Here is a 13,392-nt window from a genome sequence, read left to right as displayed (position 1 = left end):
GATGTTCTGTGTTCCTCCTACTCTTACCACCCAAGCTCCTTAAGGATCTTTATCTGAACTTCACTGAACAGAGAAAGCACTGGCCGACCATGATTTACATGAATTGACTCTTGGTAAAGAAAGTGGTAAAGTGAATCTTTTGATGCCTCTCCCAAGGCAGCCCAAATCCCAAACTACAGCTCACCTGGGAAAATAGGCAGGGATGGCTTCTCGCTAATTAGTGTTACTCAGATTCAATTCTCCTTTCCAAGGACTTACCCTTTCATTCAATTCAACACAATCCAATCCAATCCATGTAGCAATTCAGTTCCCTGGCAAGGAGACCCACACAAGCTTTGGGGCAGTAAAGCTCAACCTTGAGTGTAAAGATTCCTCTGACTCAGTCCTCTCAGTCCTGATGCAGTGGATGGGGAAAAGAGAGAGAACTCCAGAGAAACTGCACTTTAACCAATCTCTGATGCTTCTGAAGCAAATGAGCCTGCCCATATCTTGAGAAAGACTCCAATAGAATTCTAAGGACTCAACAATTTTAGGTGTTTTCATTCTTCAAGAGGAGCCTGTCAAAACCAAACTTTTTAGGCTGGAGTGCAGTGGTGCAATCTTAGTTCACTGCAACCTCTGCCTCCTGGGTTCAAGAGATTCTCATGCTTCAGCCTCCCGAGTAGCTGGGATTACAGGCACATGCCACCATGCCTGGCTAATTTTTGTATTTTTGGTAGAGACAGGGTTTGCCATGTTGGCCAGGCTGGTCTCGAACTCCTGACCTCTAGTGATCCACTTGCCTCAGCCTCCCAAATGGCTGGGATTACAAGCATGAGCCACTGTGCCTGGCCAAAACCAGCCTTTCTATCCAGAGTCCAGAAAACCCAGGGAACCTTAATCAACACAGCCTCATTTCCCATCTCCAGAACTGAAGCTGGGGCTTCACAGAGTATCCCTAAGAGTAAATTATTCTAATTAAATTCAATATAATCAAACTTAATTAGTGACCTATGTATTGGTTAGAAATGCACTCTGCTATAAGTAACAAAATCTCAACAGCACTGACTAAAACAAATTTTTTAAAAATTTTGTAAGTTGATATATAATAGTTGTACATGTTCAGGGCATACATGTGATACATGTGCTATTTCATACATGTACACAACGTGTAATGATCAAATCAGGGTAATTTAGATATTCATCCTCTCGAACATCTATCTTTTCTTTGTGTTGGGAACATTACAATTCTCTTCCAGCTATTTTGAAAAATACAGTTAATTATTGTTAACTATAATTTCCCTACTGGCTTAAACTATTTTGTTTATTATGTGTAAAGGTTTGGAAGTAGTTGATCAAGGCTGGTCTTGGGACACCATAAATTAATCAGAGATCAAGACTCCTTCCTTATTTTGGCGCCAGGTAATAAGATGGCTGCCAGGATTCAGCCATCCGGTCTGTATTCCAGGCAGGAAAAGGGGGAGCACAAAACAGGGGAGCCCTGCTCCCAGCTGAGTCATCCTCCCATTAAAAGTTTTCCTGGAAGCCTTAACCCATAATTTCCCCTTACATATCCCTGGCCACCCCTAGATGTAAGGAAAGCTGTGTAAGTAGCCTGTTAGCCCAGTACTTTGCTGGCCCAAAGAATGATCAGGATTCTGTAATTACAGAAGAGGGAAGAATGGAAGTTGAGTAAGGTGACTGGCAATCTCTCAGTGGGATGGGATGGGGTGAGGAGGGAGGAGACAGAGCTGTATAATCCTTCATCCATTAGGGAGGACACCCAGAGCACACAAACAAGTGAAGCTCAGAGGAAAACTGCCACGTGTGCTCAGAGAGCCAGAGAACAAGTGCTCCCAGGCTCTTGGAAGGAGAGGGCATTGGAGCTGCTCCTCGATGTATGGATAGAATTTTATAACCCACAGAGGTGGATTGTGAAGAAAGTCACTCTGGGCAGAGGACATGTGCTTGGGGAATATTTGGGCCCAATCAGAAGAACCTGTACAGAAAAAGCTTTAGGGCTAGAAAGACCTTTAATAGCTGTACATATTTGGGGCATACGTGTGATACTTCATGCATGTACACAATGGGTAATGATCAAATCAGGGTAATTGGGACCACTGAGCTGAGAGGTTCTTCACCTGGGATCCACGCATAGCCCCACTGCATGGGCTGTGTGGGGTCCCTGAATTGCCTGAAATTCTAGGCAAAACTTTTTACATATGGGTATATTAAATTTTTCTCATGAAAGATGCTCAGAATAAGCTGGGTGTAGTGGCTCACACCTGTAATCCCAGCACTTTGGGAGGCAGAAGCAGGAGAATCACCTGAGGTTGGGAGTTCGAGGCCAGCCTGACCAACATCGAGAAACCCTGTCTCTACCAAAAATACAAAAAGTTAGCCGGGCGTGGTGGCACATGCCTGTAATCCCAGCTACTTGGGAGGCTGAGGCAGGAGAATCACTAGAACCCAGGAGGCGGAGGTTACGGTGAGCCGGGATCGCACCATTGCACTCCAGCCTGGGCAACAAGAGCAAAACTCCATCTCAAAAAGAAAGAAAGAAAGAAAGATGCTCAGAATAATCCTCGTATTGTTGTTTCCAATATTTCCCCCCAAGAGCCCACAACATCAACTTTTGTTCTTTTACACACAACCTAGCTACCAACATGAATCCCTCATTGCCTAACTTGCCAGCCTCCATGCTCTAACCTGACTTGACTCATGCTGTTCTTCCCTCTTATAATCATTCCTCCTTGCTTCTCCCCTCCCGCAAGATATGAAAAGATGGGTAGTGATTTCCCCATCACTGAAAGTATTAAACGTAGGCTGCATAAGCACCTAGAAAGGAAATGATAACAAAGATTTATATTAGTCAGTGTTCTTCATTGCAAGCAGTAGAAGACAAGCATCAAATTCCAACCCAACCTGACGTTCTAGAATTCCTTTTGGTATGAATACTCTTGGCTGTAGTATTCCCCCATGAAGTCCTCCTTGACTATCCCCACCCACCTTGGTATCTTATTTCCCTTTAATGCTAATACCTCCTGCATGAAGCACATGACTTGGCATTAGCTTTATAAAACCTATTTTGTATTGTTTCCCATTTTTTCTTACGTATAGATCAAATGTCAAACAAAAGCACCCCAGATTATAACTAATTCAAGAACAAGAACTGAGTCTTCTCTTGCACCTTGACTATGCCTTGGCCATAGGGTGACCAACCATCCCAACATGCCTGGGACTGAAGAGTCTCTGGAGACATGGGACTTCCAGGGCTAAGAGTGGGAAAATCCTAGGTAAATCAGGATGAGTCACCCTACTTGCCCAAGAAGTAGTAGCTACTAATTGATTGCTAACTATAGTCGACATTATGCTATTTGCCAATATTTCTGATTCTCCTCTCCTTCTGTGCACACATTGCACTTTCCCATCCTCTTACAGTTGGGCATGATTGTTTGACTTGCTTTGGCCTATGAAATGTGAGTGGACCTAATGTGCGTCTCCTCCAAGTGGAAGCAGTTAAGGCCCTATGCACTATTCTCGGTACGCTCCCTTCTCTTTGCGCAGCAAATCCTAAAGCCGTCATGTTGAGAAGGCTGTGTTATACGCTGATGTGGAACTTCTCTGTGAAGCAGAGCCCTCTGCCTGCCCGTTCTGGACATGTAGTGTGAGCAAAAACTTAGCTTCTCTTGTGTTAAGTCACAAAGTCTTGTGTTACGCTTTTTATTATCTCAGCAAAACCTAACCTAACCTGACTGGTACACCAACCATCAAAAATCTCATTGGCAAATTTGTTGAACTCATGCTGCTCAAGTTTCTCAGGCATGAACTTTAAAACACATGACCAAAAATCCAGCAGTGGGAAATTGTGAAATCCGAACCTGCTCTCCCAGGAGGCTCAAAGAGGCTAGAGGCAAGACGTCTTGAGAGCTGAGGCTCCAGGGAAAGAACTTGCCTCCTAGTTCCCACCCACCACTCCAAGCTATTCTTTCGATTTTCTTCTGCTTTATTTATTTTTAGAGACAGTGCCTTCCTCTGTCACCCAGGCTGGAGTGCAGTGGCATGATCGTAGCTCACTGTAATGACAAACTCCTGGGCTCAAACAGTCCTTCTGCCTCTGCCTCCTGAGTAGCTGGGACAACAGGCTCACGCTACCACGCCCAGCTAATTAAAAAAAACAATGTTCTTTTTTACAAGGTCTCATTATGTTGTCCAGGCTGGTCTCAAACTCCTTGCCTCAAGTGTTCCCCCTGCCTCAAAATGCTGGGATTACAAGTGTGAGCCACCATGCCTGGCCCCAAGTTATTAATTTCAATTGTTGACATTAAAATTTGGGGTCAATTTTGGAGAGTTCGACTCTTCAACATATAGAAGAGAAACTCTCAGAAAGGAGAAATGACTGGTTCAGGATCACTTTACGGGTTTGGATCTCATGCTCAAAGTTTAGCCATCTTTGCCCTTTATGTTGTTTTTCTACCTAATTAATCACAGTCATTGTCCATTTCTTTAGGATTTCACAGAACTGCCCATGGCTTGATGATGAAAAACTAATGATAGTTTCATGTATGGGTTTAAAAACATATTAAAAGAAAACTTTTTCATATTAAAATAATATTGTTTATCATAATAGTAATAAGTGCATGCTCATTTTTTTTTTTTTTTTTTTTTTTTTTTTGAGACGCTCTGTCGCCCAGGCTGGAGTGCAGTGGCGTGATCTTGGCTCACTGCAAGCTCTGTCTCCCAGGTTCACGCCATTTTCCTGCCTCAGCGTCCCAAGTAGCTGGGACTACAGGCACCCGACACCACGCCCAGGCAAATTTTCTGTATTTTTAGTAGAGAAGGGGTTTCACCGTGTTAGCCAGGCTGGTCTTGAACTCCTAGCCTCAAACAATTCTCCCAGCTCAGCCTCCCGAAGTGCTGGGATTACAGGCGTGAGCCAGTGTGCCCGGCCCTCATTTTTTAATACAAGCAAATGAAGCCAGGCTCAATGGCTCATGCCTGTAATCCCAGCACTTTGGGAAGCTGAGGTGGGAGAATTGCTTGAGGCTAGGAGTTCGAGACCAGCCTGGGCAATATAGTGAGACCCTCTATAAATTTTGTTTGTTTGTTTGAGATGGAATCTCACTCTGTTGCCCAGGCTGGAGTGCAGTGGTACGATCTCGGCTTACTGCAACCTCTGCCTCCCAGGTTCAAGTGATTCTCCTGCCTCAGCCTCCCTAGTAGCTGGGATCACAGGCATACACCACCATGCTCGGCTAACTTTTGTATTTTTAGTAGAGACGGCATTTCACCAAGTTGGCCAGGATGGTCTTGAACTCCTGACCTCAGGTGATCCACCCGCCTCGGCCTCCCAAGGTGCTGGGATTACAGGCATAAGCCACTGTGTCTGGCCTACAAAATTTTTTTTTTTCTTTGAGAGGGAGTCTCGCTCTGTTGCCCAGGCTGGAGTTCAATGGCACAATCTAGGCTCATTGCAACCTCCGCCTCCCGGGTTCAAGCAATTCTCCTGTCTCAGCCTCCCGAGTAGCTGAAAATACAGGTGCACACCACCACATCGGCTAATTTTTGTATTTTTAGTAAAGACAGGGTTTCACCATATTGGTCAGGCTGGTCTCGAACTCCTGACCTCAGGTGATCCATCCACCTCAGCCTCCCAAGGTGCTGGGATTACAGGCATGAGCCACTGTGCCTGGCCTACAAAAATTTTTTTAAAAAAATTAGCTAGGCTTGGTGGCAGGCACTTGTGGTCCCAGCTACTCAGGAGGCTCAGGTGGGAGGATCACTTAAGCCTGGAAGATCAAGGCTACAGTGAGCCATGATCACTCCACCGCCCTCCAGCCTGGGTGATATTGCAAGATCCTGTCTCAAAAAAAAACAAAAAAACAGTTTTAAAATTTCCAAATCTCACCAACACGGTGGTAGTCACTCAATATTTTTTTTTAATGAAAATGAGTTTGTTATGTTTTGTAACACAAAAAATTCATCTTCATCAGTATTTTTGCTGGTTATGTGGCATTCTATTTTTATGGATATAGCATAATGTATTTAACCAACCTTCTTTTCTTGGCTGTTTAGGTTGTTTTGGGTTCTTTGTTTTTAATCATGAGCACTGTTCCAATAAACATTGTTAATTTTAGTATAATTTAAGTATATCCTGTTTCTTCAGTACCTGTGGAGCACGTCCTATGGCAGGGGTTCTCAAACCTTAGCCCAGGCCAGACATGAGTGGAGTGCTTATGAAGCTATAGATTCCTAAGCCCCATCCCTAGAGTTTAGGCCAGGGGTGGGGCCTGACAATCTGCATTTCCAACAAAGGTGGCTGGTAGTGCTGACACTGCTGATTTGGGAATCACACTTTGTGAGCCACCATTCTCTATTATACTTGCTTTTGAGAACCTAATATCACATTTCTTTAGTTTCCTTTCTTACACACTTTTGCAATTGGTTTTGTACCCTATGGAGGGAGCAATTTTTTTGAGGTCTCATATTCTTTCCCCATTCATGACTCTAAGCCCTTTTCACAGCACACCTTTCCAAGAGTTTTGGGCCTGACTTTAATATTCCAATATACACGCAAACAGGCATACACACTGATTTTCAGAATTGGTTATCTTTTTCCTGCATTGCCATTTCAGAAACCTCAGCTAATAACAAAGTGAAGATAAACAAAAGCTCCTTTTCCTAGACACTGACATTTTATGTCCCATAGTCACCATACCTGGCCTGCCTCAAGAGGTTGTTGTGATGAATAACATCTATCCAAGATGGATAGAGTCAAATATTACAGATGCTTGTGAGGTGGAAAAAACTATCAGCCCAGAAGTGAGGAGGCATTAAAATTAAACTTAGTATTATCGGCCAGGTGTGGGATCCCAGGACTTTGGGAGGCCGAAGCGGGCGGATTACCTGAGGTCGGGAGTTTGAGATCAGCCTGGTCAAAATGGTGAAACTCTGTCTCTACTAAAAACACAAAAATTAGTTGGATGTTGTGGTGCATGCCTGTAATCCCAGCTACTTGGGAGGCTGAGGCAGGAGAATCACTTGAACCTGGGAGGCAGAGGTTGCAGTGAGCCAAGATGGTGCCACTGCACCCTAGCCTGGGCAATACAGCGAGACTCTGTCTCAAAAATAAATAAATAAAATAAACTTAGTATTAGTATTTATCTGTAGGCCATTGAGTCAAAGTTTAGGTTCTGGAGTTAGAACTGTATTCTGTGCAGTGGCTCATGCCTGTAATCCCAACGCTTTGGGAGGCCAGGGTGGGAGGATCGCTTGAGGGCGGTCGTTCAAAATCAGACTGGAAAAAAGAAAAGAAATTAGTTGGGTATGGTGGTGAGCCTCTATGGTCCCAGCTACTCAGGAGGCTGAGCTGGGAGGCTCGCTAGAGCCCAGGAGTTTGAGGCTGCAGTGAACTATGATAGCGGCAAAAAAAAAAAAAAAAAAAAGGAACTGGATTCTATCTGGGCTGTGGTAACTTACTAGCCATGTGACCTTAGGCAAATCATGTTGCATCTCTGAACACCATTTTCCTCACCTGTAAAATGGAGGAAGTAATACCTTTGTTGCACTGATATGGCAAGAAATAGAAATAAAATGTATACAACAACTGGGACAAAAACAGCCCTCAATGAATGATAGCTGTTAGTTTATCAAATAATTGTTTTAATTATTTTTTCCCCTGGCCCTTTCTTAGCTGAGGGTTCGGAAAAGCATCTGTTGCTCCTTAAGGTTTTTTTTTTTTTTCTGCCCTGACCAGAGCTTCCTATTATTTAGAAGGATTCTGGTCACCTGCCTCTGGTGGCGGCGCCGCTGGCCCTGCGGGCTACACTGAGGCCCCGCTCTTCGGGTATTTACGGCGGGCGGCCGCCCGAGCTCAGGCTCAAGACAGCGCTTCCAGGTTCAGTTTCAGGGTCTCGCCGGCAGCCGCAGCCGGCGGGCGCGGAGCGGGCAGCGGGGCCCGGACCGCAGGCTCCTCTGGGGGCCCCGGAGTTGGGAAGCGGCGTCCGGGAGCCCCCGGAGGAGGATGGGCTGCAGACACAGCAGGCTGAGCAGCTGCAAACCCCCGAAAAAGGTAAAGGGCGCCGGCGGAGAAGTTTGCTTTCAGAGGAGACGGGAGTGCGGAATCGCTCCGCCGCAGCGGACTCGGCGCCCCGGGCTCTCTCTGGTCGGCCCGGGATACCGGACGGAGAACCTGGAAAGGCCGGCTTAGAGTCGAGGGAGGCTCTGCTGGGAGGCGCCCTTTACCCCGGCCCGAGCCGCACCAAGCAGCCGAGTTTACAAACACGGCACCCGGGCCAGAGAACGGCAGCTGATTCCCGCTGCCTCGGGTGGGGAGATGTCGTGTGTCTGTGGCAGGTGCCCTCTGCTTTCGGTCTGGGGCTGTTCGCTGTGTGGCCATGGACAAGTGACTTGACCTCTCTGGGCCTTCGGCTTCCTCCCCCCCGGGTTAGAGGCTGATATCTGAGGGCTGCTCGAAGAGTGTTCCACAGACTCGCAGTATCAGCATCACTGGGGACCTGTTAGAAATGCAGAATCTCAGGCTCAGGCCCCGTCTTGACAAGACAGAAGCTGCGTTTTAACAGTATGCCCAGGTGATGACGCTTTAAAGTTTGAGGCTCTGGTCTTAGGGCTCTTGCAGGCCCCAGAGCTGGTGAGTGTGGGCTGCCCTTGGGGTAGCAGGGAGGGGCCAAAGAGGGAGGAGATCTACTGCGTTCTGGGCCCTCTCCTCCCTTCCTGTTCTTCCCCCAAGGGGCCTTGGAGCTGGGTTAGGGCCCAGGGGACAATTCTCAGGTTTCTTGCAGTGAGACCAGCTGCCCCTTGGGGTCTGATGAGCCCAGAAGGTCAGAGCCTGGAGCTAGAAAGATCGCCTCCTCAGGGGACACTGTGAGGCAGAGGGGAAGAAGGACCCTCAAATTCTGGCCCTTTTTCTTACCACTGCCTGCCCCCTAGCCAGGTGGGACTAGATGATCCCATAAACTTTATCATCATTCCCCCTTGAGACCCTGAGAGGCTGCAAACTGTGACAGTGTTTAATAGTTTTGGAATGAACTTTAGTCCTCTCTCTGCTCCTGCTTTGCTTGTGCCCTGAGTACAGGTATTTCTGCCCAACAGTACTGTCCTAGCCTGGAGGATTCTACTCCCTTCTCTGATACCTCCTGGCTTTCCTTGCTCTCCCTTTATTACCAGATCGAAACTCTCACCAACTCCTGACCTAGAAACCCTCACGTCTTTACTCACTCCAACAGGGAAATTGAGGCTTGGCTCTATCAGTAGAAGGAAGCAGCTGGCTGACAGGGATGACAAGGTGGAGAGACCTGAGCCTTGGCTGAGGCTTGTAACTGAGCAAACGGTAGGCAGACATTAGCCCTGGGTGTAAGTCCTTGTGGTGCCACAAACATACTGGGTGACCCCAAGCAAGCCCTTGTGGCTCCCTGGGTCTCAGTTTCTCCCTGTTTGGGGAGTGATGAGCAGGATGATCCCTAAGCATCTGAGAGTCTGTGTTCTCTGCACCTGTGTCAACCTTGTAGCTTGCAAAGTGGACCAAGGGTGAATTCCATCTACCTAGAGGTGGAGGAAATGGGGAAGAGCCTGACCCTTCCACAAGCTGGAAGAGGAGGTCACAGTAAGCACAGCTTCTTTGGCTCCTGCTCCTTCCGAGAGACTTACCAGCTGTTCCTGCCTGTCCCTGGCACAGCCAAAGCTCTGAAGGGCAAGTAAAGCTGGCACAGCCTGTCTGAGTTGGAAAGGGCCTTTGGGTACTACCTGGGCTGACACACCCACTATACAGATAGGAGGTTAAGGCCTAGAAAAGGGAAGGAGCATGACCGAGGTCACAGAGCAACGCAGAGCAGAACCCAGGTATCTAGTCCCCTAGCCCCGTGTTCTTTGTCTCCACCTCTTCCCACTGTGCTTCCAGTGGCTTCTTGATGACTTTAAGCATAAAATCTTTTACTCTTGTTGCCCCAGAGAACAGCCTGGCATGCCTTCTTGGCCCCAGCCATGCCAGGCCCCTGCCCCTATATGGCAAGATTTATGGGCTGTTTTTGTTTAAAGTTCTCATCCCTGTAGGCTGTGCTCCTGCCCAATTTCTCACCCAGGTGCCAACCCCTTGGAAGGCATGAGCTCCCAAGTTCATCCCCAACAGGCTACCAGCCCCCTGGGAGAGAGGGGGACACCAGGGATGGGATGGACAAAAATGAGGTCAGGCTACAGAGGGGTTAGGTTCTGATAATCAGGAGTCACCCTGCGTGTTTGCAGAATGCTTTCACATCCTGCCCAGTCTCACAGAAGCCCTGGAAGCTAGGCTGAGCTGCAGAATCTTTCCCACTTTACCGAGGAAACTGAGGCTCAGTGAGGAATGATCGGTCCAAAGTCACACAGCCAGTTGGTGGCAAAGCTGTGCAGTTGAGCCTGGCTTTCTGCACTCCCCATCTGGTGCTCATTGCCTTATGCAGATCACGGAGCAGGTGCTTAAATAGATATTTGAGTGAATGAGGGACAAATAAGAGCCATGCTAGGGGTTGGTCCAGGGAGCAGCAGGAGCATCACATCTAGCCTGGAGACATGCAGGAAGGTTTTTTGAGGGAGGGTGGTTTGGAAGGTATGGCGGGAGTTACCCACTTACGGCCAAGGCCTAAGCAAAGGCTGAGCCACTGAAAGCACAGCGTGAGGGGGTTCTTTGTGGAGAATGGAGGTGGCAGGCCGCAAGGAATGAGGCAGGCACTTTTAGCAAGGATTATCCTGGCTAGAGACAGGAGCTTGACCATGAGGCCTTCTCATGTCCCTCCAGGTTCAAGGATCTGGGGGTCTGCTGAGTTCTGTGGTCTATGGTGCCTGTTGGGCTTGGCCAACTAGATGTTCTAGACCACCCCGAGAGGCCTGGCCTGGGACTAGGTCACTGCCTTATTGGGACAAGTTGAAATGCTGGGAATGAATGAATGGGGTTCCTGGCAGGCTGGGGGTGGGTGCTGAGGAAACATCTGGATCATGTGGTCCTGCCTAAACCCTTCTTCTTGGCAAAGACCATGGCTAATGTGGTCACATCCCCCAGGAGGACTCAGGAGAAGGCCAGGCAGAGTGGGTAGGGGTCAAGGAAACAAGCCTTCTGGGGACTTGCCGGCCACGGTGGTAAGGAGGGGCCTTTCTATCCCCAACAGGTTACCAGCCTCCCTTGGGCAATAGGGTAGGAAGCGGAGGGGGAGTGGGGAGTGGTACAGGAGGCACCTCGTGGCCAACCCCCTTTGTGTGACACTGCAGAGTACCAGGAATGATGTCTGAACTCTCTAGTCCCGAAGGCTGTGGCTACAGCTCCACAGTTCCAAGCAGGGCCTCTGAGAAGGGGCTCAGCACAGCTGCCAAAGCTGGGCCTCAGGTGACAGGTACTCGGTGGGTCAGTCATTCAGCAGCCCTTCATGAGCACGTCCATGTAGCAAGCCAGGTGATAGAAGTGAATGATATGGAAGAGGCTGGTGCAGGCTTGGGTAATTCTGAAATCAACCAGTAGACACCAAGGGCATGGCTAACTTGGCAAACATTTGTGGGTCGACCACACCGGGCTCTGGGTTGGATGCTGGTTCAGTCCTGACTACATGGAAGATCCATTAAGTGACCTTAAGAGTGGCTTGGCTTCTCCATGCCTCAGTTTCCTCATCTGTAAGATAGGCGTGGTACTAGCTCCTGTGCCATAGGGTTGTTCTAAAGATTAGATGAAAGACTGTATGTGACAGTCTCTGATACCCTGACTAGCAAGAAGGATGCCTTTGAAAGAGATAAGGAGGCATAGACTTAATGTTATGCTTTAAGGACATCACTGCCTAGATTGTACCCAAGGAAAGTACCCCGGGACGTGGGAGGTCAAGGACATTAGTGTCCTTTGAAGGCTGATGTGGACAGGGTGGGAGGATGCAGGCTAGCGTCTGGCCTCTTCCTTCAAATCTCTGAAGTCTTGTCAAGGGGCATGGAAAGCAGCTTTTTTCTCTGTTGTTCCAGAAGGCAGCACAGTGGCCAGTAGGGGAGGCTAAATCGAGCAGATATCTACTCATGAGGAATAAGTGGCCAAAAAAAGGCCTCAAAGAGTAGTGAGTTCCCGTCACTGGAGGGTTCAAGCAGGGGTCAGGTGGCGTTTTGGCAAGAATATTAGAGGGGATGCAAACCTACGACTAGCAAGTATTTACGATTCCATTAAAAAATGGAATTGTTCTGATTATTATTTTGAGTCAAAATTTCAAAATGTGGGAAAGTATAAGAAATTAAAAAATCTTTTAATCTCACAATTAAGAGATAGCCACTGTGTACATTTCAGTGTCCTTCTTTGTACTATTTTTTCCTATGTGTATCATCGATGTGAGTATGACTATCTGTATAAAGCTAAGAATATGTTTTATATGGTTATATTCCAGTTACTTAATATTCTTCCGGGGGCATTTTCCCATATTAAGTAGTCCATGAAAACATGGACTTTTTAATGGCTACCTAATGTCCTGTGGCTGTTCCGTGGCTTATTTAACCAGTTTGGACACGTGGTTCTTTGCAGTCTGCACTCCTACTCTGGTAATTGATGAACATTCCTTGTGTTTTCCTCCCACCTGGGGCCAGTGTGGCTTTGGACTTAGTGGGGGTCCAGGAAGGCCCCTTAGAGAGATGGCATCTTGGCTGGGTTTTGAAGGTGGGCAGGGGTTAGGCACTTATGGGGCAGGCGAGTTACTCAGGAGGGCATCCTAGGCAGAAGGAATATGGGAGCAGCCCTTGACACCTGGTCAGGAGGAGTGGGAAAATCTGATCTTCTAGCTTGATTGGTAAGGGCGGGACAATTGAGAAGCCTGAAGGAAAGCTGCCTCTGCAACACTCAGCTCCCTGCCCCAACCATCATGGAGATGTTGGCATGTACATGGCCTCCGAGCTGGTGATTTTGCCCAACCTAGAAACTAATGCCCACCAATCTTCCTAGCTAAAGCCAGTACAGGCTTCCATGCACGAGGCACTCTGGAAGACCTGTGAGATTAAATACCAGACTTTTGTGTTTGGCAACCTAAAACACACTAGAATAATTCCCAATACTCTCTGCCTTTGAGATACAATCTTTGGTGATGTATTTTCTGCACATGTACATGTTTTTAATTCTTTTCCTCTATTGAATTCATGGGTGGCTATTATAGGTCCTCTGAGAGCCTGACAAGTTCCCAGACACCTAAGGGCTCCCATTTTTGCTTCAGTTGGCTGTTAGGCTTGGGACCTGTGTTTCATGTCAGCACTGTGTTTCTTTTTTGTCTTAAAAGGGGCAGAAAAGATGAAATTTTAAATTAATTGCACAGAAGCAGGCTGCTATATAAATCAAGACAGTGAAACTCTGGGAAGGAGGGGCTGCCCCCTGACATCTCAGGGTGCATAGATCAGCCAGTGAACAAGAGTCTGAGA

General features: G+C 47.6%; 1 protein-coding gene across 1 annotated transcript in view; it reads left to right on the top strand.

Annotated features, from left to right (window-relative positions):
- Positions 1-7,822: 7,822 nt before the first annotated feature.
- CCDC69 (coiled-coil domain containing 69) overlaps positions 7,823-13,392 on the top strand; it is a 43,598-nt gene continuing 38,028 nt past the window's right edge. Inside the window, exon 1 of the mRNA XM_054487461.1 lies at positions 7,823-8,050. Within this exon, the coding sequence (XP_054343436.1) occupies positions 8,003-8,050 (48 nt within the window). The 5' untranslated portion in view covers positions 7,823-8,002. The remainder of the gene's footprint in view (positions 8,051-13,392) is intronic.

This window comes from Pongo pygmaeus, chromosome 4 (genome assembly GCF_028885625.2).
Source record: "Pongo pygmaeus isolate AG05252 chromosome 4, NHGRI_mPonPyg2-v2.0_pri, whole genome shotgun sequence".
NCBI classification, from domain to species: Eukaryota; Metazoa; Chordata; class Mammalia; order Primates; family Hominidae; genus Pongo; species Pongo pygmaeus.
This window is presented reverse-complemented; position numbering and strand designations above follow the sequence as displayed.